The sequence below is a fragment of the Delphinus delphis genome, chromosome X (genome assembly GCF_949987515.2).
Source record: "Delphinus delphis chromosome X, mDelDel1.2, whole genome shotgun sequence".
In the NCBI taxonomy this organism is placed as follows: domain Eukaryota; kingdom Metazoa; phylum Chordata; class Mammalia; order Artiodactyla; family Delphinidae; genus Delphinus; species Delphinus delphis.
This window is the reverse complement of record NC_082704.1, coordinates 106,008,068-106,035,328: the sequence shown is the minus strand read 5'-3', so window position 1 is coordinate 106,035,328 and position 27,261 is coordinate 106,008,068. Positions and strand designations below refer to the sequence as shown.

Sequence of the window (27,261 nt, the reverse complement as noted above, 5' to 3'; positions counted from 1 at the left end):
CCAGTGGTGTGGGCTGAGAATCGTGTGTGCGGAGGCCGCCGGGCGGGGGCGCTCGGCAGGCCTCGGGCGGCTTCGAAAGCCTAGGAGCCGCAGCCGCCGACCTCTGGGGCCTGGATTTACCTCACAAAAGGTTTTTAGTTTTGTGGGGATTTTGTTGTTGTTGTTGTTTTACTCTGGGCTGGACATTTCTAAGATTTTAAATTTTAACTAATTTGCCACGTCATTTAATCTCGAAAGACCTGACATTTTTTTTCCTCTTGAAAATGCTTAAGCTTCTGTCCCTCACTGGGAATCAAATGTTTGTCCCTTAATACTAGTAGAAATAAGTAGTAATGACAATAATTATCTTATTAACAAGAGTAGCAACCACCAATAGCGTTTACTATATGCCAGGCTCTGACCTAAACTCCTTGTCCATAGTCGTCTTCTCTTTCCAACAACCCAAGTAGGTGGGCACGATTATTACTTCCCATCTAATAGATGAAGAAACTGAGGCACAGACAAGTAATATGTGCAAGGCCACACAGAAGGAAAGTGGGAAGTCTGGATCCAATCTAAGTTGTCGGCCTTTAAAGCCTGTGATCTCACCTAAACAATTGTTACAGTGGCTCATAATAGGGTAGTGTTCTATATTTCATTCTGTATTTTATATTCTAACCCTATAGCAAGTGTAAGCCCATCCAGGCAGGCATCCAGAAGATTGGGGGGATTTTTGTGGTGCTGTGTCACTGCCCTCCAGCCAAAGACCACTAAGAACACATCTGTAGTTGAACAAGTTGGGTTTTTTTCTTGTTGCTGCTAGGAAAACGCACACCTTGGGAAACAGTGGGGAATCTCAGTAAGAGGGTGTTAGAAAGATTTATTCTAGGATTTGGGCTTTGGTTGGGTGATTTGGGGGCGGGTTCAAGGACGCAGGGCTTTGCTCTGGGTTCGGTGGTGTTAGGAAGCCAGGATTAACACTAAAGCCCAGCTGTGAGTGCCAGGCCAGGTCCTGGATATTTTTATTTTAATATATATTTATTTATTTATGGCTGCATTGGGTCTTCATTGCTGCACGTGGGCTTTTCTCTAGTTGTGGTGAGCAGGGGCTACTCTTCATTGCGGTGCGCAGGCTTCTCATTGTGGTGGCTTCTCTTTTTGCGGACCACGGACTCTAGGCACACGGGCTTCAGCAGTTGTGGCTCGCGGGCTCAGTAGTTGTGGCTTGCGGGCTCTAGAGCGTAGGCTCAGTAGTTGTGGTGCATGGGCTTAGTTGCTCTGTGCCATGTGGGATCTTCCTGGACCAGGGCTTGAACCCGTGTCCCCTGCACTGGCAGGTGGATTCTTAACCACTGCGCCACCAGGGAAGCCCCAGCTCCTGAATATTAAGGAATGCTTTTCTCTTTCTCGAGAGAATAGTGTATTCCAAGCCATCCACATCCCCATCCCTAAGGAGAAATATTAAGGAGACTCTGAAGGCTCTGCATCAGTAATGAAATGTCGTATGCATATAAAAGTGTGACTTATAAGTGATAAATTAAGGCAGGAATTCTTAATTTAGGGGGTACATGAACTTGGGGAAAAATTGCAACTTTATTTTCACTAACGTCTAACTGAACTTTAGCATTTCTTTCAATTATAGTGTAGGTAACAAAACACAGTAGTATCAGCAGCACCTGTGACTTTGTCATCCATAGAAAGCACAGTATTTTCATATCATGTTACAGTCACGGCAGATTTCTTGAAATATCGTTTCTGCTCATTACCACTTCACAAGTACAGTGATTATTAGCACTCTCGTATTATTTAATGCATAAAGAAGACACATTTCTATAATTTTGTTTTTGAAAATGTTTTGACAATGATTTCAGTATAATTGGAGTCTTTTGTAATCCCATATAGTTTATGTTATGTGTCTTAAAAAACATAGTTCGTAGAAGGAGTTTGTCCATAGGGGTCCATGGCACCAAAAGAAAAGATAAAGAGGACCTGGTTTAGTACAAGATACTAAGCAGTGACTAAGAATTTGGCAGCTGCTTCCAAATTGGAGTAATGTGTCAAAGGATAGAAAATCAGAAATGAAATCAGATCACTTACTACATGTCCTCTCACTTTACCAGGGAGGGAACTGAGCTCCTGAAAGGTTAAGGGACTTGCCCAAAGTCTCACAGCTATTCCATGGTAAAACCAGGATGAAAAGTTTTTGGAAAGCATGTAAAAACCCTCCACTCTGATAGGCACTGGGGATTCCATGGTTAGCAAAATGCCTCCTGCCTTCAACAAGCTTGTGGGGTGGCAGCCAAGAAATCAAATTATGATACAATACGAGAAGTACTGTAAAAGAAAAACATATACAGTATTATGGGACCTTGGAGACAGTAGTCAGTAGTTCTGGAAAAAAGATAGTGGAAAACTTCAGGGAAGAGGCATCAATTAGCTGGGGTCTTGAAGGATGAATTGATGTTTGCTGGTGGTAGGGAAGTCATTCCAGGTAGAGGAAATGGCATGATCAGCAGCACAGAGTCGTAAAACATTGATTTTGGCAAGAAGTTCTTGTTCTCACAGAGTATAGAGAGGAATGCTAGTGGAAAGTTGATATTTTGAGATTTGAGAAAGAATGGAACTGGATTGTGAAAAGAGTTGAATGCAATTCTAAGGAGTCTGGACTTTAGCTTGGAGGAAATGAGGTGTCCCTGAAAGATTTTAAGTTGAAGAGTGATAAGGTTGGATTATTGCTCTGAAAAGTTAACTCCAGCTGCAGTGTGGAGGATGGAAGAGACTGCAGACAGGGAGACAAGTTAGAAGGCTATGGATAGATCCACTTGTCTTTCCCATATACCTCATAATATTTGTAGTACACAAAGAATGTAAGCAACATTAAGAGATCTAGGAATAAAGACGCGGACATAGAGAATGGACTTGAGGACACGGGGAGGGGGAAGGGTAAGCTGGGACGAAGTGAGAGAGTGGTATGGACATATATACACTACCAAATGTAAAATAGCTAGCTAGTGGGAAGCAGCCGCATAGCACAGGGAGATCAGCTCGGTGCTGTGTGACCACCTAGAGGGGTGGGATAGGGAGGGTGGGAGGGAGACGCAAGAGGGAAGAGATATGGGGACATATGTATATGTATAACGGATTCACTTTGTTATAAAGCAGAAACTAACACACCATTGTAAAGCAATTATACTCCAATAAAGATGTTAAAAAAAAAAAGAAAAAAAAAGTGTTACTAGTGACTCAAAAAAAAAAAGAGATCTATGAAACCTTCCTTTTTCAGGGGTTCTGGAATTAGCACAACAATCATAATGGCACTTGAGTCTCATCCAAACAGTGTAATAACATAGATTGTGACCTCAAATGTTTAATTTATGTATTTCAGAGTACTTCATTGTGAGGAAAATGAGTCATTCCCCAAAGACATCAGTTACTGGTGTCCCCAAATCAGATAGTCCACGCTTGGGAAAAGGTCACAAAGTACATTTGTCAAATGCTATAAAGACAAAGGGAAAACAACAGTAAGTAGCCATTTTTCGCCTGGTATCATCTTCCACAACTGGACAGTTTCCGTATGGTATTTACCCAGCTAACATCAAACACTTCTTGTTTTGTAAATTAGAGGTTTTTTGTGTGTTTTAAAAATACTTGTGAATTGAATAATAATTATAATTATAGTATTTCATAATTGACAAAGCATGTTAACACACATCTCTTTGATCCTGACACAACCCTGTGATGCAGTCTTGTTATTACATCTTATAAGTGAGGAAGTAGCAACTGGAACAAGGTAACTGATTTGCAGAAGGCTAAACAGCTAATAAACGGCATCAGCTAGTATTCAAGGGTCTGTTTCCATACTTCAGGCCTTTTCTACTCTACATCTTGTAGTCTGCACTTTGCCAGTCAACAGTGGCATTATACAGGAGTACCTACCTCTCTTTGTAGCCCTGTGAGGGGTAATGATGGGGTGGGGGGGCAGTTCTTGGAGAGTGAGATCCCTATTATCTGCCAGGGCTGGGACATGATCAAAAGTAGAATAATGCTCTGACCTAACTGGGATGAGCCTGGTTCAAACAAAGATCAGAGAAGGGAGTTTCTTTTTCTAGGGCATGGTCATCCGGTCCCAGAAGAAAATTTGGGCCTACTGTAACTTCAACTATTCTACATTCTATTTTCTTAGCACTTGAACTAGTTGGACAGTGTTTTTAAGAACTATAATGGAATCATTTTAGGTCATGGATGTTTTTAGAAAGCACATTTTTTTGATGATAAAGTTTTAGCCAGGATTTTTTTTAGTCTCAAGGGAAATATTCTCAAGCATTTCTTATCCTCATTCTGACTAGATTCGGCAGATGACCAGTTCTAATTACCACATCCAAATGTTCCTCATTAGGTCAGTCTTAGGGTGGAGGATGGGGAGATGCAAGAGGAGGAAGCATAAATCCAGAGTTCCCCAAGATTTTAGGAAAATGAAAACTACTTCACAAATCTTAGGCTCTTTTTATTCCTTTCAGAAATAATAAAGATATTTCAGCTCACAGGATACAGAGAGTGTGGTTATCTCATCTTGACAAGTCAATGTTTCAACTCCTTAAGTGTACAATTTGTGCAGCGGTATGTATTTTGCTTTTTGTTTGCTCTGACAGATATAATTACTTATCAAGGTAAAAGGTGTGTTAAATAAAGAAAGAATATATAACCTTTTAAAATCCCGTCTATTTGAATCTAATAATATTGCATGGGGTTATGGGATTTCTTCTTTGGTTGACTCTAAATGAATATTTCTGTATTTACTTTTTTTTTTTTTTTTTTGCGGTACACGGGCCTCTTGCTGTTGTGGCCTCTCCCGTTGCGGAGCACAGGCTCCGGACGCGCAGGCTCAGCGGCCATGGCTCACGGGCCCAGCCGCTCTGCGGCATGTGGGATCTTCCCAGACCGGGGCACGAACCCGCATCCCCTGCATCAGCAGGCGGACTCTCAACCACTGTGCCACCAGGGAAGCCCTGGATTTACTTTTTTTTTTTTTTTTTTTTTTTTTTTATTTTTTATTTTTTTTTGCCCTGGATTTACTTTTAACATGGGTAACTACTGTGTCTTTTTCTGAAACCAATATGATTTTTTTAAATCTATTTCTTATTTGAAGATGTGAGAGAGTGATCTTCTAGCACTAAAAATCTCTGTATTAAAAGTGCCTTTGCCTTCCACCCAGCAATTTCACTTGTAGGAATCCATTCTACAATCTATATACAGTTTCATTGCAGTATTGTTTGTAACAGCAAAGAAAGTAAACCCTATAATGTCCATCGATAGGATACTGGTTAAATAAATGTTGGTGCTTTCCTACTGTTAAGGCTTGCAGCCTTGCATATGAATCTGCAATAGAAAAATAGCTAAAGTATCTCATTAGTGAAAAGGCAAGTGCAGAACATTATGAATAATATAGTCCTATTTGAATAAAAACAAAGAAACGAAGAAAAAGGTGCACATCCCCCCACTCCCCAAACAACTCTGGCAACGCTGGCAGAGTATTAAGTCTTCTTTCATATAGTACTAAATATTCTCCTAATAAAATCACCTGTGATTACAGTAATCTATAATTAGTAATAGTCACATTAAGCGAATTTTAGCAGCTCTGAAAAAAATGATAAACTCTGAGAAATGTGTACACTTTTTCACCGTCTGACCCACAGACCCACTGCTTTATTTATTTTTTAAATTTATTTATTAAAAAAATTTTTTTCCCTCTTGCATCTCCCTCCCTCCCACCCTCCCTATCCCACCCCTCTAGGTGGTCACAAAGCACCGAGCTGATCTCCCTGTGCTATGCGACTGCTTCCCACTAGCTAGCTATTTTACATTTGGTAGTGTATATATGTCCATATATACACTACCACTCTCACTTTGTCCCAGCTTACCCTTCCCTCTCCCCGTGTCCTCAAGTCCATTCTCTAGTAGGTCTGCGTCTTTATTCCCATCTTGCCCCTAGGTTCTTCATGACCATTTTCTTTTTTTTTTTAGATTCCATATATATGTGTTAGCATATGGTATTTGTTTTTCTCTTTCTGACTTTCTTCACTCTGTATGACAGACTCTAGGTCCATCCACCTCACTACAAATAACTCAATTTTGTTCCTTTTTATGGCTGAGTAATATTCCATTGTATATATGTGCCACATCTTCTTTATCCATTCATCTGTCGATGGACATTTAGGTTGCTTCCATGTCCTGGCTATTGTAAATAGAGCTGCAATGAACATTTTGGTACATGACTCTTTTTGAATTATGGTTTTCTCAGGGTATATGCCCAGTAGTGGGATTGCTGGGTCGTATGGTAATTCTATTTTTAGTTTTTTAAGGAACCGCCATACTGTTTTCCATAGTGGCTGTATCAATTTACCCCACCAACAGTGCAAGAGGGTTCCCTTTTCTCCACACCCTCTCCAGCATTTATTGTTTCTAGATTTTTTGATGATGGCCATTCTGACTGGTGTGAGATGATATCTCATTGTAGTTTTGATTTGCATTTCTCTAATGATTAATGATGTTGAGCATTCTTTCATGTGTTTGTTGGCAGTCTGTATATCTTCTTTGGAGAAATGTCTATTTAGGTCTTCTGCCCATTTTTGGATTGGATTGTTTGTTTTTTTGATATTGAGCTGCATGAGCTGCTTGTAAATTTTGGAGATTAATCCTTTGTCGGTTGATTCGTTTGCAAATATTTTCTCCCATTCTGAGGGTTGTCTTTTCGTCTTGTTTATGGTTTCCTTTGCTGTGCAAAAGCTTTGAAGTTTCATTAGGTCCCAGTTGTTTATTTTTGGTTTTATTTCCATCTCTCTAGGAAGTGGGGCAAAAAGGATCTTACTGTGATTTATGTCATAGAGTGTTCTGCCTATGTTTTCCTCTAAGAGTTTGATGGTGTCTGGCCTTACATTTAGGTCTTTAATCCATTTTGAGGTTATTTCTGTGTATGGTGTTAGGGAGTGTTCTAATTTCATTCTTTTACATGTAGCTGTCCAGTTTTCCCAGCACCACTTATTGAAGAGGCTGTCTTTTCTCCACTGTATATTCTTGCCTCCTTTATCAAAGATAAGGTGACCATATGTGTGTGGGTTTATCTCTGGGCTTTCTATCCTGTTCCATTGATCTATATTTCTGTTTTTGTGCCAGTACCATACTGTCTTGATTACTGTAGCTTTGTAATATAGCCTGAAGTCAGGGAGCCTGATTCCTCCAGCTCCGTTTTTCTGGTGTACTGTCACTTTGCCATGCCCCCTCTGTTATTTTCAATAGATTGTGCCTGGGCAGGGTACCGCATTCCATTTATAGCACCATCATCTCTTTCAGGAACATCATGTGACACGTGAAATTTTGAAGAAAGTGAGCCCTTTTGAGGCTGAGCTTGTTAAAGATCCTTGCTTGAAGTGTAAAGTTAGATTCAGGTAATGTTTTTATGCTGATTTACTTCAAGCAGTGCTTCGTTAATGTGAAGGAATCTTAGAAATTTATTTTCTTAAGTCCTCATATGTAATTACAAAGTAAATGTGTTGTTCTTATTTACATTTATTATGTGAAGAAACTGAGGCATGACTCTTGGGCCAAATGTTGCCTTGAAAGTAGCTCTCATCTCTCATGATGTGTTCAGTCTGACACACATATGAGAATAACTGTGAGCACACATGCCAAAGTGTGGCTCTTTCATACTCTGTGATCCGTTTCATGACCAGTTCTTTTTATGCTCTGGTATAGCTTTTACCCTGCATGCAAAAAATATGTGAATGATCTTAAGTACAAGGAGGAGAAGTGACAGCTCCAAACCTGATGCCAAATGACTAATTTTGGTCTTTATTTCAGATTTAGTGGTGAAACATTTCCACCTTTCATCGTGTTTAAAATTTTTCTTCATACTGAAGGCCTTGGTTACAAGTATTTCAGTGGAAAAAATGTATTAAAGCCGTCAAGTGAGGTGATGTTTCATGATGTAGAGTTTGTGTTAATTTAGCTTTTTAACATCTATGTGGTATCTGAATTGCATTCAAAGTATACAGACTATGTTATTTCACCATTAAACAGCCCAGCAAGCAGGTAGTATTTTTTTAAGCATCATGTTTCAAAGTGACTCTGTTTATTAGCTAAAAAAATATTTGGAATGAATTTTTTATATAAGGCCCTAAAATATACCCATCAGTTTTCTTTGTATGAAAATTTTGGTTTGCTAATAATGCATTACAGTGGCCTGTTGGTCAGGGCTTTTTAATTATGCAGAACATTTATGCAATTTTGTTTTAATGGTATTTTATCATTGTTTCTTTGATTCTGGTAGCATGTTTAGAAAAAGTGTGCTAGAGTATTGAAAAGGAACTTTTAAAACGTTTATCCTTTTTTACATGAGTTCTCATACTTTTAACTTTCGTGAATATTCATCATAATTGTGTCTACAGCATAGGACTCACCTGAGGATCTTATTAAAATGCAGTTTTTGATTCAGTAAATCTGGGACGGGTCCTGAGATTCTGCATTTCTACCAGCTCCCAGCAGCTGCCACTGCTGCTGATCCATGTACCACATTTTTAATAATGAGGATCTACGGCATAGGTTTTATTCCTTTGACCCTTATATATGACTATAGTCGAGAAAATGTGTACATTCTCATATTTAGCCTTTTATAAACCACATATCAAAGGTTGTTTTCTTGTAGCCTTCTGGAAATATCTTACATGAAAAGTATGACCCGCCTGAAATCATCAGTAATGGCATGTATTCAGGATAGAAGACCACACAGCCTGGCAGTTTCTGACCAGATCCAGCATGTGCAGCATATATTCTCTGAAGAATATTAGAAAAGGAAAAGAGACTGCTTTTCTATGTCTTCTCAGGCAATATCAGAGAAAATTTAGCTTGGTTTCAGAAATGTATCAAAAGGACTAGTGGTTTCATGTGGAATATGGTATTTCAGAAACATTAATATTTGTTCATTTGTATAGAATGACTTCAAATGGGAAAGTAGATGTTTATTCTCCATTCCAGAGATAAATTCATGCCACATTTATCTACAGAATAAGCTTATAGTTGTCCTTATAAAATTTCATCAACTGTTGCTTTTCTGAGGTTATATAATGTGGCTTTCTTAGGAACTGAAATTTTCCCAAGACAGCTCCTGGCAGACCCTGCTATGCCCAGGCTGGAGCAAATGAGAACCTTAGAGGCCATGACTGGAAAGCACTGTGTATATATCATAATTCATTAAAATGCTGTATAATAACTTAAACTTTATTTTAATTACAAAGTAACTGTTAAAAGAAATAGCACAGAGATTTTTTTTAAAGGAAAATATGCCTTTATGCCTTTCTTCTTTGTGCTGCAACTTTCATTCACCTTGGGTGATCACTGTTAATAGTTTATTGTGTATGCTTCATATTTTTCCATAAAAATACACATATTATTGCACATATTTTTCCATAAAATATATTTTTATTTAAATATATTTTAAATATTTTCATTCTTATTTTTAAAATGTGATTATACTATTCAGTTTGAGTTTTTCACTAAACATTATAAGGGGTTACAAATGATCAGAACATACCCAACTTGGAGAGAACAGGTTAGGATTCCTTTTTCCTTTAGTTCAGGTTGAAAACAAATTCTGGCAATTCTTGGATTCATAGTTAATAGAAAGCCTGTAGAAATGGAAATTTTCTCACTTTAAGTTCACTCAACTTTTTTGCTCTTTGAATGTAGACACTGTGTCTTTAGCAAACTGATACAACTTTACTAAGTTTATTTATTTCTCCATGTGAAAGAAATAAGTCAGTTGTAGTCCATTCAGACGTTTAATCTAAGTTCATTTATGAAGGAGGGGAGTTTCACCAATTCTTTTTGGTTCCATCTTTTCCCTCGTTCTTATATCCAATTCTAGTTTCATTTCCTTCTCATTTTCCAACAGCATTTCTCATGTATTTACAAACACACACACACACACACACACACACACACACACACACACACAAAAGCAAAAACAAGTGAAAGGATGTAGAATAGCCTGAATAACTTTGGAGAAGAAGAACGAAATTAGACTATTTACACTACCTGATTCCAAGACTTAAAATGCTATAGTAGAGGGCAGACAGCAGAAGCAAGAAGAACTACAGTCCTGCAGCCTGTGGAACAAAAACCACATTCACAGAAAGATAGACAAGATGAAAAGGCAGAGGGCTATGCACCAGAGAAAGGAACAAGATAAAACCTCAGAAAAACAACTAAATGAAATGGAGATAGGAAATCTTCCAGAAGAAGAATTCAGAATAATGATAGTGAAGATGATTCAGGACCTACGAAAAAGAATGGAGGCAAAGATAGAGAAGATGCAAGAAACGTTTAACAAAGATCTAGAAGAATTAAAGAACAAACAACCAGAGATGAACAATACAATAAATGAAATGAAAACTACACTAGAAGGAATCAATAGCAGAATAACTGAGGCAGAAGAACAGATAAGTGACCTGGAAGACAGAATGGTGGAATTCACTGCTGCAGAACAGAATAAAGAAAAAAGAATGAAAAGAAATGAAAACAGTCTAAGAGACCTCTGGGACAACATTAAACACAACAACATTTGCATTATAGGGGTCCCAGAAGGAGAAGAGAGAGAGAAAGGACCCGAGGAAATATTTGAAGAGATTATAGTTGAAAACTTCCCTAACATGGGAAAAGAAATAGCCACCCAAGTCCAGGAAGTGCAGAGAGTCCCATACAGGATAAACACAAGGAGAAACACACCGAGACACGTAGTAATCAAATGGGCAAAAAATAAGACAAAGAAAAATTATTGAAAGCAGCAAGGGAAAAACGACAAATAACTTACAATGGAACTGCGATAAGGTTAACAGCTGATTTCTCAGCAGAAACGCTACAAGCCAGAAGGGAGTGGCATGATATACTTAAAGTGATGAAAGGGAAGAACCTACAACCAAGATTACTCTACCCGGCAAGGATCTCATTCAGATTCGATGGAGAAATCAAAAGCTTTACAGACAAGCAAAAGCTAAGAGAATTCAGCACCACCAAACCAGCTCTACAACAAATGCTAAAGGAACTTCTCTAAGTGGGAAACACAAGAGAAGAAAAGGACCTACAAAAACAAACCCATAACAATTAAGAAAATGGTCATAGGAACATACATATAAATAATTACCTTAAAGGTGAATGGATTAAATACTCCAACCAAAAGACACAGCCTTGCTGAATGGATACAAAAACAAGACCCATATATATGCTGTCTACAAGAGACCCACTTCAGACCTAGGGACACATACAGACTGAAAGTGAGGGGTTGGAAAAAGATATTCCATGCAAATGGAAATCAAAAGAAAGCTGGGGTAGCAATACTCCTATCAGGTAAAATAGACTTTAAAATAAAGACTGCTACAAGAGATAAGGAGGGACACTACATAATGATCAAGGGATCAATCCAAGAAGAAGATATAAAAATTATAAATATATATGCACCCAACATAGGAACACCTCAATACATAAGGCAACTGCTAACAGCTATAAAACAGGAAATCGACAGTAACACAATAACAGTAGGGGGCTTTAACACCTCACACCAATGGACAGATCATCCAAAATGAAAATTAATAAGGAAACACAGCTTTAAATGACACGATAGACCAGATAGATTTAATTGATATTTATAGGACATTCCATCCAAAAAGAGCAGATTACACTTTCTTCTCAAGTGTGCATGGAACATTCCCCTGGATAGATCACATCTTGGGTCACAAATCAAGCCTCAGTAAATTTAAGAAAACTGAAATCGTATCAAGCATCTTTTCTGACCACAACGCTATGAGATTAGAAATCAATTAGAGGGAAAAAAACCATAGAACACACAAACACATGGAGGCTAAATAATATGTTACTAAATAACCAAGAGATCACTGAAGAAATCAAAGAGGAAATCAAAAAGTACCTAGAGACAAATGAGAATGAAAACACAACGATCCAAAACCTATGGGATGCAGCAAACGCAGTTCTAAGAAGGAAGTTTATAGCTATACAAGCCTACCTCAAGAAACAAGAAAAATCTCAAATAAACAATCTAACCTTACACCTAAAGGAACTAAAGAAAGAAGAGCAAACAAAACCCAAAGTTAGCAGAAGGAAAGAAATCATAACGATCAGAGCAGAAATAAATGAAATAGAAGCAAAGATCAATAAAACTAAAAGCTGGTTCTTTGAGAAGATAAACAAAATTGATAAACCTTTAGCCAGACTCATCAAGAAAAAGAGGGAGAGGACTCAAATCAATAAAATTAGAAATGAAAAAGGAGAAGTTACAACAGACACCGCAGAGATACAAAGCATCCTAAGAGACTACTACAAGCAACTGTATGCTTGTAGTAAAATGGACAACCTGGAAGAAATGGACAAATTCTTACACAGGTATAACCTTCCAAGACTGAACCAGGAAGAAATAGGAAATATGAACCAACCAATCACAAGCAATGAAATTGAAACTGTGATTAAAAATCTTCCAACAAACAAAAGTCCAGGACCAGTTGGCTTCACAGGTGAATTCTATCAAACATTTAGAGAAGAGGTAACACCCATCCTTCTCAAACTCTTCTAAAAAATTGCAGAGGAAGGAACACTCCCAAACTCGTTCTATGAGGCCACCATCACCCTGATACCAAAACCAGACAAAGATACTACAAAAAGGAAAATTACAGACCAATATCACTCATGAATATAGATGCAAATATCCTCAACAAAATACTAGCAAACAGAATCCAACAACACATTAAAAGGATCATACACCATGATCAAGTGGGATTTATCCCAGGGATGCAAGGATTCTTCAATATACGCAAATCAATCAATGTGATACACCATATTAACAAATTGAAGGAGAAAAACCATATGATCATCTCAATAGATGCAGAGAAAGCTTTTGACAAAATTCAACACCCATTTATGACAAAAACTCTCCAGAAAGTTGACATAGAGGGAACCTACCTCAACATAATAAAGGCCATATACAACAAACCCACAGCAAACATCATTCTCAATGGTGAAAAACTGAAGGCATTTCCTCTAAGATGAGGAACAAGACAAGGATGTCCACTCTCACCACTATTATTCAACATAGTTTTGGAAGTCCTGGCCACAGCAATCAGAGAAGAAAAAGAAATAAACGGAATACAAATTGGAAAAGAAGAAGTAAAACTGTCACTGTTTGCAGATGACATGATACTGTACATAGAGAATCGTAAAGATGCCACCAGAAAACTACTAGAGCTAATCAATGAATTTGGTAAAGTTGCAGGATACAAAATTAATGCACAGAAATCCCTTGCATTCCTATACACTAATGATGAAAAATCTGAAAGTGAAACTAAGAAAACATTCCCATTTACCATTGCAACAAAAAGAATAAAATACCTAGGTATAAACCTACCTAGAGAGACAAAAGACCTGTATGCCGAAAACTATGACACTGATGAAAGAAATTAAAGATGATACCAACAGATGGAGAGATATATACCACGTTCTTGGATTGGAAGAATCAATATTGTGAAAATAGCTATACTAACCAAAGCAATCTAGAGATTCAATGCAATCCCTATCAAATTACCAATGGCATTTTTTGCAGAACTAGATCAAAGAATCTTAAAATTTGTATGGAGACAAAAAAGACCCCAAATAGCCAAAGCAGTCTTGAGGGAAAAAAATGGAGCTGGAGGAGTCAGACTCCCTGACTTCAGACTATACTACAAAGCTACAGTAATCAAGACAATATTGTACTGGCACAGAAACAGAAATATAGATCAATGGAACAGGATAGAAAGCCCAGAGATAAACCCACGCACAGATGGTCACGTTATCTTTGATAAAGGAGGCAAGAATATACAATGGAGAAAAGGCAGCCTCTTCAATAAGTGCTGCTGGGAAAACTGGACAGCTACATGTAAAAGAATGAAATTAGAACACTCCCTAACACCATACACTAAAGTCAAAATTGATTAGAGACCTAAATTTAAGACCGGGCACTATAAAACTCGTAGAGGAAAACACAGGAAGAACACTCTTTGACATAAATCACAGCAAGATCTTTTTTGATCCACCTCCTACAGTAATGGAAATAAAAACAAAAATAAACAAATGGGACCTAATGCAACTTAAAATCTTTTGCACAGCAAAGGAAACCATAAACAAGACGAAAAGACAACCCTCAGAATGGGAGAAAATATTTGCAAACGAATCAACCGACAAAGGATTAATCTCCAAAATATATAAACAGCTCATGCAGCTCAGTCTTATAAAAATAAACAACCCAATCCAAAAATGGGCAGAAGATCTAAACAGACATTTCTCCAAAGAAGACGGCCAAGAAGCACATGAAAAGCTGCTCAACATCACTAATTATTAGAGAAGTGCAAATCAAAACTACAATGAGGTATCACCTCACACCAGTTAGAATGGGCATCATCAGAAAATCTACAAACAATAAATGCTGGAGAGGGTGTGGAGAAAAGGGAACCCTCTTGCACTGTTGGTGGGAATGTACATTGATACAGCCACTATGGAGAACAGTATGGAGGTTCCTTAAAAAACTAACAACAGAATTACCATATGACCCAACAATCCCACTACTGGGCATATACCCATAGAATACCATAATTCAAAAAGACACATGCACCCCAGTGCTCATTGCAGCACTATTTACAATAGTCAGGTCATGGAAGCAACCTAAGTGCCCATCGACAGACGAATGGATAAAGATGTGGTACATATATACAATGGAATGTTACTCAGCCATAAAAAGGAACTAAATTGGGTCATTTGTAGAGACGTGGATGTATCTAGAGACTGTCATACAGAGTGAGATAAGTCAGAAAGAGAAAAACAAATATTGTATATTAATGCATATATGTGGGACCTAGAAAATGGTACAGATGAACCGGTTTGCAGAGCAGAAATTGAGACACAGAAGTAGAGAAAAACATGGACACCAAGGGGGCAAAGCGGCTGGGAGTGGAGGTGGTGGGATGAATTGGGAGATTGGGATTGACATGGATACACTAATGTGTATAAAATTGATGACTAATAAGAAAAAAAATACATAAAAGTTGAATGGAAATATAAAGAAAAAAAAACGCTATAGTAATCCCAGCGGTGTAGTGATGGCAAAAAGGCAAACATGTAGATCAATGAAATAGAACAGACAGTTCAGAAATAGACCCACATATATATGATCAGTTGCTTTTCATCAGAGGTGTGAAGGCAGTTTAAATGGTGCTAGAACAATTGGATAGCCATGTGTATAAAAAAGAGATCTCAATTCAGTTACCTACTTTGATGATCTATTTTCAGAGCTATGCTTATTTAAAGAGGGTTGTCACTATCGTAGTCCACCAATTATATTTAGAATATCCTAAAGCCTTGCTACTCAAAGTGTGGTCTGCAAAGATAAAAATAAAAAAAATTTTAAACAAAAATTTTTTTTAATAAATAAAAAATAAAATAAACAAAGTGTGGTCTGCAGACCTGCAGCAATGGCATCCCCTGGAGCTTATTAGAAATGCAGGCTGTCAGGCCCCACCTCATACCCACTAAATTAGCCTATGCATTTTAACCAGACCCCCAGATGATCCTAGGCACAATATAGTCTGACAAGCACTGTCCTAAAGGTGCCCTCCCCCATGACCTGGACACCTCTGGGTAATTGACAATTCTTAAACATGAACATCCAGTAATTGTTATTTTAAATTGAAGATCCCTGTTCTTTTTGAGGATTGGGCATTTATGTAAAAAGGAAAAACGTTATTAATAATAGCAGCCCTTATTGAGCACTGTCAAGTATGATGTTAAACGTTTAATGTGCATTATCATTTAATTCTCATAAACTCTAGAAGGTAGATTCTGTTATTGTCTTCATTTTAAAAAGACTAAGTAACTTGCCTAAGGTCTCACACCTACAAAGTGAAGGAACTGACATGAAGACCCAGTGAGCCTGACTCCAGAGCCCATGCTCTTAACTACTTCTGTGTCAGGAACCCTGGTAAATACATTCTCTTATATGACCCCCTGATAACTCTGATGAGGTACATGTCATTCCCATTTTGCCTGTGTGGAAGCTGGAACTTGGAGAGGCTCGTCCGGGCCAGAACTGAGACTTCACTTCTACATATATCTGCTTGACAAGCCTAACTGTAGATCTTGCCCAGCAGGTAGCCGCAGAGCTGTGGGGGAGTGATGATGGCTATCAGGGGAGGAGTCAAATTTAGAGATGCCCGCCTCTGACCCTTTGAGTCGCCCACCAAGAATGGAACCTTCCTCTTGAATCCTAGTCTGATTGGCTGCTCACCTGGAATCGTTGCCTAGTTTTCACCCTTCCCTTTCTCCTGGGGCTGGGCTCTTTATTCCCATCCCTTCCTATCCAGAAGGACTTTCCTGAATCTGGCCATACACAGCCAATGTCTGAGAAAGAACATCTTGACCACTGGAGGGCAAACTTTTTTCAAACCCCTGTCACAAGTGGGCAACAAGCCTGCCCTGTGCTGCCAGGCATGGGGTTTTTTTGGCTGAGAGACTGAGATGGGCTTGACAAATCTGAGCCACGCAGCTGAGGCACTGTATGAATAAGGAAACTGGGACTTGGAGAGATTGGTGGTGGTGGCTGAGTGGAGTAGAGTAGGAACTGACAAGAAATACCTTTTCTAAGTAACTTGAGCTAGTAAAATATAGTTATATCTAAAGAAATTCGCAAGGCAGAAATTATAGGGTTTTCAGACCTGTTCTGCGTACAACTATTTGCTTTTACCTTTAGTGTCACTGTGGGGATGGTTAATTAGAACCCACAGGAAATAAATTGCAAGAAAGCATAATGGAGATATGTGCCAATACTGCCTTTTCTTTAGATGCATAGTGTTTAAAGAAACTAATGAAACGGAAAGCCAAAATGATCTGCCTAAAGATGCATAGTGTTTAAAGAAACTAATGAAACGGAAAGCCAAAATGATCTGCCATCACATTTTTAGTAAACTGTTTCTGTCCCTTCGATTTAGTGCATTAGGAATCAAACTACAACCATTTGAATATTTTCTTTCACTTTCCCTATGTGTCTGTGTTCTAAGCTTTGGAATTTAAATAAAGAAATAAATAGGAAATATTCTGGATAAGAAAAGTGAGAATTGGAATAAGAAGTACATTAAGGCTTGCTATTATTTTGCGTGTTAAGTAAAAACAGGTTCCGAGTTTTAGTCCTGTCTCAACCACTATTCTATAGTCTTATATCAGCATTAAAACACAGAGTTCCCATACTTTCACAGTATCACATTCTGAGATACAAAGGAAAAAAGAAACTGATCTGGAATCAAATGATGCTTGAATTTTCATCTACGCCAGTCTCCCTTCACATAAGCATAACCTTTGTGGCCAGAAGCACAGATATGTAATATAAATATGTATTAGAATAGTCAGCACATACTTACGGGGGGTGGGAAGGAGGGTGGGGAAGCACTTAATTCTCTATTCACAGTCTATGTATATTGCTCTTAGCACAAGGATAGGTATACGTGGAGGGGTATGGTGCAAATACAGCCAGACTGGATTCGAGCCTCCATGTTTTCTGTGATTCTTCTGTCTCTGCCCTCTTAGGTGCTTTCCTTGAGTAGAAAATGTTGACATTTGTGAGAGAAAAAAAAAACCTTTGTTTGCTACTCTTTTGCTACTGAGAAAAGCCTAAAGGAGAGGGAGGTCTCAGCCCTCTGAAACGTACATGTTTCCATTTGAGGGCGAGATATTAACAGCCACATAAAAGAGAGCTGGCCCCAGTACCTTTCATTGCGGTTCCTAGGGCAACCTGTTTAATAACCAGATAAGCTTTCTCTGCATTGACAGCATGAATATGTTAGCGGTTTGTTTTGTTTTTTAAAGGAAAATAATGTCCTCTGAGGATTGTGGACTCCGCTACTCCTCTAGCTACATTTTAAAACTATTTAGATATGGTTATGGAAACAAATTTTAAGTGGTTTAAAAATCTATATAATCTTTTCTTTGTAAATACAGTCTTTTTATTGAATAGCAAGCTACTAGAAGAAAGGAACAATATTTGATGCATTTGTCTCAAAAAATATGTAAAGTGTGTGCTGATAGTTATTGCTATTATACTACTATTTTAAAAGTATTTTTTTCCTCTTTATAGGCTGTGGTTGATGCTTGTAAAATAATGGGGAAAAAGAAATTTTATCATCAAATTATGGAAGATGAACGTCTTTTCCAGAAGTTCAAAATAACTGATGAAATAGATATTGTCACCCTGAAAGATTACATGCAAGTAAGGAATTTAGATTTGGATTTAGATATTGCAATTTAGATATTGAAAACAACAAAATAAGCCTCGTGACCCTATCCTCCAGGAAGAATCATGTATCAGTTTACTGTGGTGAAATACACACAATATAAAATGTATCATTTTAAAGTGTACAATTCAGTGGCATTAAGTACCTTCACAGTGTTGTGCAAACATCACTACCGTCTAGTTTAAGAACCTTTTCGTCACCCTGGAGGAAACCTCACATCCATTAAGCAGTCACTCCCCATTCCTCTGTCACTCCAGCCCCTATCAGCCACTAATCTGCTTTCTGTCTCTCTGAATTTGCCTGTTCTGGACGTTTCCTATTAATGGAATCATATAGTATGTGGCCTTTTGTGTCTGGGGAGTGATAGGTAAGGAATGTAGGGTTTTTTCCAGGGGTGATGGAAACGTTTTGGAATTAGTAGTGATAGATATTGTGAATTTACTAAAAAAAAAAAAAAAAAAAAAAAAAAAAAACACTGAATTTTATACTTTAAAATGGTAAATTTTATATTATGTGAATTTTATCTCAATAAAAAAATCAAAAATAAATACATGGTGCTAAAAAGAGTACATGACGGGGATTTGACCTAGTAAGGAAGGGGTCTATTATTGTTTCGATGCTTTCTGCTACAAGGAACAGAATATCCCCAACCACAAGAGGCTTAAACAATAAAGGACATTGTCCCGTGTTAGGGAGTCCCTGGACAGGTGCGTCCTGGGATAGCTAGTGTCGCAGCTCAAGGACATCAGGGTTGTTGGTCAGCTTCACTACAGTCCTCTCAGCTTCCTTCACATAGTAACAAGATGACTATCACATTCTCAACTACATTCAAAGGCAGGAAGAAGAGGACTCAGCATCTTTTTCTCTAAATCTCAAGAAGAAAAATCTTTCCCAGAAGCCCCCAACAGACTTCCTCTCAGGTCCCATTGGTCAGAACTGGATCACATGCTCCCCCTAAACCAATCACTGTAAAGGGAAATGGGATCGTTTCCCATGATTGACTTAGAACAATCATGGTTCATGTGCTGGGGCCTTCCTTCCCAGAGCATATGTCTGTTCCATATGTGAAAAAAAATCAGGGCTCCATAAGTAAGGGAGAAGAGGGAAATGGGTGATAGGCAGGCAATCAACAATGTGTCACAGCCTCGGTCTGCGGCTGAATGGGTGGTGCACCCCAGGCAAAGGCTCTGTGGCAGGACAAACTGCAGGGCATGAAAGCAGGTTTGTGGGCCTGGAGAAGGGAGAGCACGGAAGGTGTGGTATGCAGTCAGGCTAGAGGGCTGGTAAGAGATCATGATGCAGGGCTTTTGACCATAGTAAGGTGTTTATTTTTTTCCTTGATTGTGTGTGCAATGAGAAGCTGGTGCAGTGTTTCGGGAAATGCGGTGACCTAATCTAATATGTGAAGGGACCCATCTGGCTGCAATGTATTATAGATAAAGGATTAGAAGACAGCAAGAGCCTCCTTCTAGTTTGGAGGTTCCTGCAATATTTTAGGAGAGATGGTGGTATCTTGGTTTAGGGCTGTGAGGCTGGAGATGCAAGAGATAACTAGAGAATAAAAGCAGTGGGCCTTGGGGACAGAGAGGTAAGCTAAAAGAAAGTGTCCAACATGGCTTCTAGGTTTCTGGTTTGTATAACTGGTCGGACAGCAGTGCTGAATCAGGGAACTTAAACTAGATACCTGAATAGTAATAATAGCAAATGCTGGTGTAATAACTCCTTTTATTCTCATAACAACCCTAAGAAGCAGGTACTATTATTACCCCTGTTTTGTAAGTTCTAAAGAAACAAGGGATCCCAAAATTCTAGCTCATAATAATAATAATAATATATGGCCTTAACTGTTCACCCAGTTGCTTGCATGTGAAACATGAAATTAATGCGGTGCTTTAGAGACTCCCAGTTGTGTTATCTTTCTTTTAGAGCCTTAACCTAGAAGATTTGGGGACTGAACCAGGAAATAAGTAGAGCTTGGGGATGTCAGCTATCTTTGCTAAGGACATGGGTGGCATACTTCCAGATTGTCCCTATGCCAAGGATTGGTGTCATAGAAAGAAGTTCCCAGATAGACATATTGGAAGAGAGAGATCTGATGATCGCTGACATTTATTGAGCCCTTTATGGACACAGCATTGTTTTTAGCTCTTTAAATGCATATTATCTCCTTTAATCTTCAAGTTTGTAAATTATGTGACCCTTTAAGAGATGAGGAAAATGGAGCTTAATGAGATTTTTAAAAACTTACTCAAGGTTGTATAGCTAGCTAATAGGTGCAGAGCAGATCATAGACAGTTCTGAGATGTTTACCCATTTTACCATTCCACTATCGGGAAATAAGATATACAGGCAGTCCTCGCTTTGCATGGTAGTGCAGGGCCATAAAAGCTGAAACCATGCAAGCTGAAACCATGCAGAGCAAACTTAATCATCAATGGGAAAAATCGTGATTGTTCCGTGCCTTTAAAAAAATCTTATCAAAACATTAAAAACTCTCTTACTCTGTTATAAATATATAGGAAAATGGAAAAAAGCAAAACATTTATTTAGTACACTATAATTTAAAACATTAGAAACATTCAGAATTTAAAATGTTTTATTTCTTTGTAAAAAGCTTATCAACTGTGAATATACTAGAAACTATTGAATTATATACTTTAAATAGGTGAATTATATGAGACATGAATCTCAATAAATCTGTAAAAAAATCGTTTTATCAAGAGTAGTTTAATCAGTGCTTACCTTCTTGTTCTCATATAATTTACAATAAGGAGTGAGCATCTTCTCCATGCCCTGGCAAATTGTCATACTCCTTTCTAAGTTTGGATCACCCGCCAACATTTTATCCTCTGTACTTTTATTGGCCGCACCACGCAGCTTGCAGGATCTTAGTTCCCTCACCAGGGATCAAACCCAGGGCCCTGGGAGTAAGGGCACCGAGTCATAACCATCGGACCACCAAGGAATTCCCTATCCTTTGTACTTTAAATGTTATGAAATGTTTCAGAGCTCCTTTAATATGAAGCTTCTTTTTTGCCAACATTACTTCCTCTGAGAAAACTTTACCCTTTTCAGCAGTGCCATTTTCCCCATTTATGTTGATAAGTTCACCTTCACCAAATTCGTCTAGCAGCCTCGCTGCAGTGTCTTGAATGATGGCAGTGTCAGCATCCCCATGGTCACCTATTTCTTCTAGAACTCTATTTACCTTTGATTTGAATTTCACTTCCAGCTTTACCACTTTTTCTTTCTTTGTTTGACCTTTCCCTCTTTTTTTTTTTTTTTTTTTTCGTGGTACGCGGGCCTCTCACTGTTGCGGCCTCTCCCGTTGCGGAGCACAGGCTCCGAACGCGCAGGCTCAGCAGCCATGGCTCACGGGCCCAGCCACTCCGCGGCATGTGGGATCTTCCCGGACCGGGGCAGGCGGACTCTCAACCACTGCGCCACCAGGGAAGCCCTGACCTTTCCCTCTTTTGATTATCTTTATTTGTAAAATGTCATATGGGTTTATCACTGGGAGACAAAGAGGTAACACAATTACACACTTTGCTGTCTGTGAGTGAACTAAAAAGCAGATCTACAGTGACCAATCACTGACACACTTCGAAAGAACTGACGTGATTTGTCATTTATCACCATGCACATCTGTTATTTATGTAGTAATCTATGGACTGAAGAGCTAGCAGCAGAGTTTGTACTTTATGCATTTAACTCAGTTTTACTGTGGTAACTGAAATTTGAACTGTGTTATTGAAGGACTGAGCTTATTTGACTAAATGGTGGTGATTGATTGAAATTCGTGCATGCCTAAATGATACAAAGGGAGCACTGCCTGTATGTGTGTGAGTGCGAGAGCACAAGAGGGAGAGAGAGAGAGTGTACGTGTGTTATACCCTAAATGCCAGGATTGTAGCTCCTCCTGCCCTATTCCTATCTCTTAATTGAACATTTATAAGGTTGAATTGATTATATATATTTATATTTTTAAATTCCTAATTTGATATTTTAAATTAAAAACAAAAAGAGGGCTTCCCTGGTGGCGCAGTGGTTGAGAGTCCGCCTGCTGACGCAGGGGACACAGGTTTGTGCCCTGGTCCGGGAGGATCCCGCATGCCACGGAGCGGCTGGGCCCGTGAGCCATGGCCGCTGAGCCTGTGCATCCCGAGCCTGTGCTCCGCAGCAGGAGAGGCCACAGCAATGAGAGGCCTGCGTACTGCAAAAAAAAAAAAAAAAAAAAAAAAAAAAAAGGTGGGATTTCTACAAATACTCCAAATGAAAATAGTGAAATTTGCCACTTAGCACCAGAGGTGAACTAATTATTTCTAAAAAGGTTTGTGCAAATGTCCTTTCAATGCAAGCATGTCATGAATAAGTATTGCCAGGTATGTAGATCACATAGCTATTTTCAATTTTCAGGCCCATCCTGAGTTTAATTTATCTGAGTTATATTTGCCTTAAAGATTTAGTGTTTATGCATTAAATAAATATTTAATGAGCGTGGTACTATGTGCATGATACTGTGTGATAAGGATCCTGTCTTGTCACAGTAGGGGAGCTAAAACATACACAGATAGCTAGAACATCAAGTAGTCAGTAATAAGAGTCATAGAAGTGAGATACCAATACAGTTCAGAGATGGGATCAAGGAATGCTTTTGCATGAAGTAATATTTGAGTGGATCCTTGGGAAATGTGTCAAAAACATTCGAGAACACCACAGACAATCATGCTTAGTTATTTTTTCTATATAGTATTCCAGTCTTCTGGATAAGATCCCTGCATCTTCTGGTGGCAGAAATAACTACTGGCGAAGATTAAATCTCGAAAACATTCCTAGGACAATGATAATGTATGACATAGTTTATTATGCGGAGTCTGGAATAATCTCAAACCGTCTAAAAAAAGAAATGAAGTATCTATTACAAAGACCAAAAACAGAAGAGATGCGTCAGCACCAGCTACAGATTGTTTCTCAAGTTAGGTAAAAAATGATCCTTCACTGGGGTTACAATACTAGGGGCATTTCTGGAAATGTTCACATTCTGCCAAATAGCTCATGAAAAATAATAACAGAGCATATGGGGAAAAAGGGGTTGGGGCAGATTGCTCAAGACTTATGCAACTTTGCAAACAGAGCACTAACGAAAAGGACAATTGGTACCTGGGAAGATACCTTGTACCACCAGACAGGCCGCCACAGCAAATATAAAAAATGTACAATAGAGTGAAAATGCTGGCGGCTCTTTCATTAGAGCAGGTAGTGGGCACCGAGACAGTGCAGATGGAAGTGGAGCCCTGGGCCAATGTGGTGGCCTTTTAAGTGGACATGAGAGGCAGTGTGACCTGCCAGGAACCATGAACCGCTCAAGGCAGGGAGTAGGGAAGAGGGCAGTAAGGGTGGATCGTGTGTGTGTGTGTGTGTGCGGGGGAGTGCCTCTCTGCGGAGAGAGCCCTAGGTGCCGGTGCTCATTCTTGTTTTCATGAATGCAGCCAAAAGGGCTCCCTTTGCCCATGCTGCACAGAGGAGAACTTTTTCCTTTTCTGCTGAAGGTTATAATTCTAGTCTTGATATTCTGGCTCCCTTTGCAGAGGATAAATTGCATATAAATTACAGTGACATTATTCCCTTCTTTACCAATAACATGTGCGCCATTTCACATTATAAAAGAACATGTTGTAGCAAAATAGACTGTATTATGATTTGAAACAACATGGACAGACTATGACTGCACCAGTTATCTTCCTTTTTTCTTTCCATTACCAAGTCTCACCTAGCCCATCTTATTTACAAATTAAGCTTTTTTTCTTAAGAAAAAGAAAGAGATAATAAGACTGAAGAGGACCTGTTGGTAGTCTATTTTCACACAGTCATATTTGAAATGAAAAATACTCCTTTAGTACATGAAAAGACACTGGTGACCCACTGTCAGGCAAACACACTGGTTGTTTTTTTTTTCAGGAGTAGAGATGAGTGGGTGCTGACCCAATAACATAATTTAGCCCATTTATTTTATGATCAAGGCTATACATTTGCCAGACAGATGGCCTAGTGTAGGGCGCAGTCTGTCATCATGAAATAGATTTTCTCTAACTCATCCGTCTAAGCACTGAATATGGAACTTAACTCTGTTACCACCAAGGTCAAATAAATGATGTAATTTTCTCTGCCACCATATATAACTGTAGGCTCCCTGCTATTTAGACTCATGCTACTGATTATCCTAGAATGAGTCACTTAAAGAACCAAATAAGTAGCCAAATTCTAAATCAACTGAAGAGGGAAAAGTACTTTCTTAACGGCTCCTTTGAAGGCAGTTCAAAGTTTGGGATCTCTCAGAAGCAAACCCTGAGGTAAGTATTTGAGTATGAGTAGTTTATTTGGGAGGTGATCCCAGGAACCACTGATGAGAGGGGTAGAGAAGTGAAACAGGGAAGAGCAGGCAGCCAGAACAGTGTATGTTAGCAAGCAGGTTGTCACTGTGGGTAACTGGAGCTTAATCTCTCCTGGGAATGTCCTGGCCAGTGTAGAACACACAACTCAAGCTATCCCACAGAGGGGAAGGGAGTTGGGATATTTATACACCAACACCCATCAGTCACTGGTTAAGGGTAGCTTAGGAGGGGAGGTATTAATTCTGGGGCCCTTTCCCTGCACAAGGGCTCTTGTTTTCATAAGAAAGCTCTCAGGCTAAGTGAGGCCAGTGTGCGCTATGGCCCAAGGGGACTATGAGCATGGCACCAACTGTGTCTGGTCCCAACACTGATAAAAACAACCTGTTTCAGCCGTTATGAAATTTAATACTTGTTGGTGTTAGTATATAGTATATCTTTTAAAAAGATTCAAATGGCTACTACACGGTATTTTCCCGGAAGACTGATTTTAAATTGATATAACATTTTATAATTTTCACTATCATTGTTGTAAACATCATCTATACACCTTCCTAAGTGGCAAAGAACTATGCTATGTAACTCAAGCAGAAATGATAACTTTGGCCTAAAAACTTACGTGCAGTATTGCTCCAAGCACTGAGGTCTAGGATATATTTACCAGAGGATGCTTTAATAAAATTTGGAACTTGCTTAAATTTAAAATTTTATTTTGTACAATTTTTCTGTCTATACTACAAATATTTTCTAGGTGCCCTTCATCCTTATCAAATCTTCAACCTTTATATCGGCCCTACCAACAGCAAAGTCAAATTAAACACCTGGGACGTCGATCCGAGCAAGCTCAAATGAAAGTTGAAAAAATGAAAAAAGCTTATAAGATGGCTAAAGAAAAAATTGCTTCTGCGGGAACTGTAAGTTTAACTTGTACTGAATTCATTGTTTTGGACAATATTCAAACTGTAAGTAATTCTACTTCCTTAAGTAGAATTTTCCTAATCTACAAGTTCAAGGATGAAACACATACATTTGGTATATACCTTGGATAGTATAAAGCTACATTCCTCTTGGTAACGCATATTTTAAACATTCTTAAACAATATGAGTAGCTATTCTGATAAATACCAGCCATTTTGACTCCACATGAGCATGAGTTGGCAAAAACCCTATTGTTTCTGTATATTGGCACTGTTGATTCAGCACATCGCTAATAGTGCTTTTCTCAAAGTGGAAGTCATTTCTATTTACACTTATTAAGACCTGTAGTGTGGAAAGTCGGCTTCAGTATACTACATTGCAGGAATATTTACAATGAACATGTATTCATGTTTTACTTTGTAATTTTTAAAAAATCTGCTATATATTTTTTTGAGATGAGGCTAAGTGTGAACAGTCAAATATAAAAAACATAAAATAGTAAAAACAAAATATAAAACACTTTTCGCTTTTATTTATAATTCTACCTAGCAACTGAAAATGGACACACCGGGTACAAAGCAAAACGAGACGATGGTCTTCTCCACCCCATTCTTTGACATTGTAAAAGTTAATGAGCTCATGTCAGATGACGAATTGGAAGAAGAGGAAAAGGAATTATTTGCCTGGTGTCAAGACTTGTATATTAATAATTCTCCATCATGTTAAAGCACGGCTAATTGACAGAAAACCAGGTTATTCAACAACCTGCTTGTCTGTCTATAAATGATGAGTGTATGCGTTAAAGGAAAACAAAACATAAACAAGCACTCAGTATGCTCTCTTAACCAAATGTGTGACAGATTTTAAAGCCCTTTTAGTATTACCATAGGTACAAGTATTTTTTACTAACAGAATTTTAATCTAAATAAATTAAATTAAATCAACTAGATGCCCTCAAACTAGCTGTATATGGTTTTGTTCAAGAAATGGTATTTCGTCCCTGGAACTTTTATTCAATTGTGATTTTCCTTCATTTAAAAAAAGTATCGAACAGGCCATGCTTAGCATAAATATTAGAATTCACAGAATAAAAGGCTGCTCTTGAGTCAGCCTCCAGTGTCTTTTTTTTTTTTGTAGCATGTTGTTTTTTACAGAACAGCTTGTGATTGACCTATTCTGAGTTATAATAAAAATAATAATGAATTTGTTGCTACAGTAGGCATGACATAGCATACCTAGTCATTACTGAGCATTGTAAGCACCTGGGGCAGAATGTTGCATCTGCTTCAATGTTGTACTTTTTTAAGTGTAAAGACTGTTTTGAGTAATATTTATCAATTTCCTTTTAAATTGATAAATTCTCATTCCTGATGTAGTACAAATTATTGATATTTTTTTTGATCCAGGCTATTAGATTATATCAAACCTTACTTGAGGCTGTGATAATTAAACAAAGTACATTATTTATTGAACTTTAAAAATACAATTTTTTGAATTTTACTTTATTTTATTTTTATACAGCAGGTTCTTATTAATTATCTATTTTATGCATATTAGTGTATATATGTCGATCCCAATCTCCCAATTCATCTCACCACCACCATCTGCCC

The 27,261-nt window shown here is 38.3% G+C and overlaps 1 protein-coding gene across 1 annotated transcript; it reads left to right on the top strand.

Annotated features, from left to right (window-relative positions):
* The first annotated feature begins 43 nt into the window (after window positions 1-43).
* On the top strand, window positions 44-26,576 carry CXHXorf58 (chromosome X CXorf58 homolog). The gene is made up of 9 exons (XM_060002165.1): window positions 44-130; window positions 3,365-3,500; window positions 4,497-4,596; window positions 7,327-7,421; window positions 7,834-7,945; window positions 18,188-18,319; window positions 23,095-23,324; window positions 25,485-25,647; window positions 26,201-26,576. The coding sequence occupies exons 2-9, from the start codon at window positions 3,385-3,387 to the stop codon at window positions 26,375-26,377; spliced, it is 1,125 nt and encodes a 374-aa protein (XP_059858148.1). The 5' UTR covers window positions 44-130; window positions 3,365-3,384; the 3' UTR covers window positions 26,378-26,576.
* Window positions 26,577-27,261: the final 685 nt, after the last annotated feature.

Coding starts and splice junctions, on each gene's coding strand:
- CXHXorf58 (XM_060002165.1), top strand. CDS start 3,385: ATGAGTCATTCCCCAAAGACATCAGTTACTGGTGTCCCCAAATCAGAT. Junction 7,422..7,833: donor AAGTGTAAAGTTAGATTCAG/GTAATGTTTTTA, acceptor TCTTTATTTCAG/ATTTAGTGGTGAAACATTTC. Junction 7,946..18,187: donor TATTAAAGCCGTCAAGTGAG/GTGATGTTTCAT, acceptor TCCTCTTTATAG/GCTGTGGTTGATGCTTGTAA.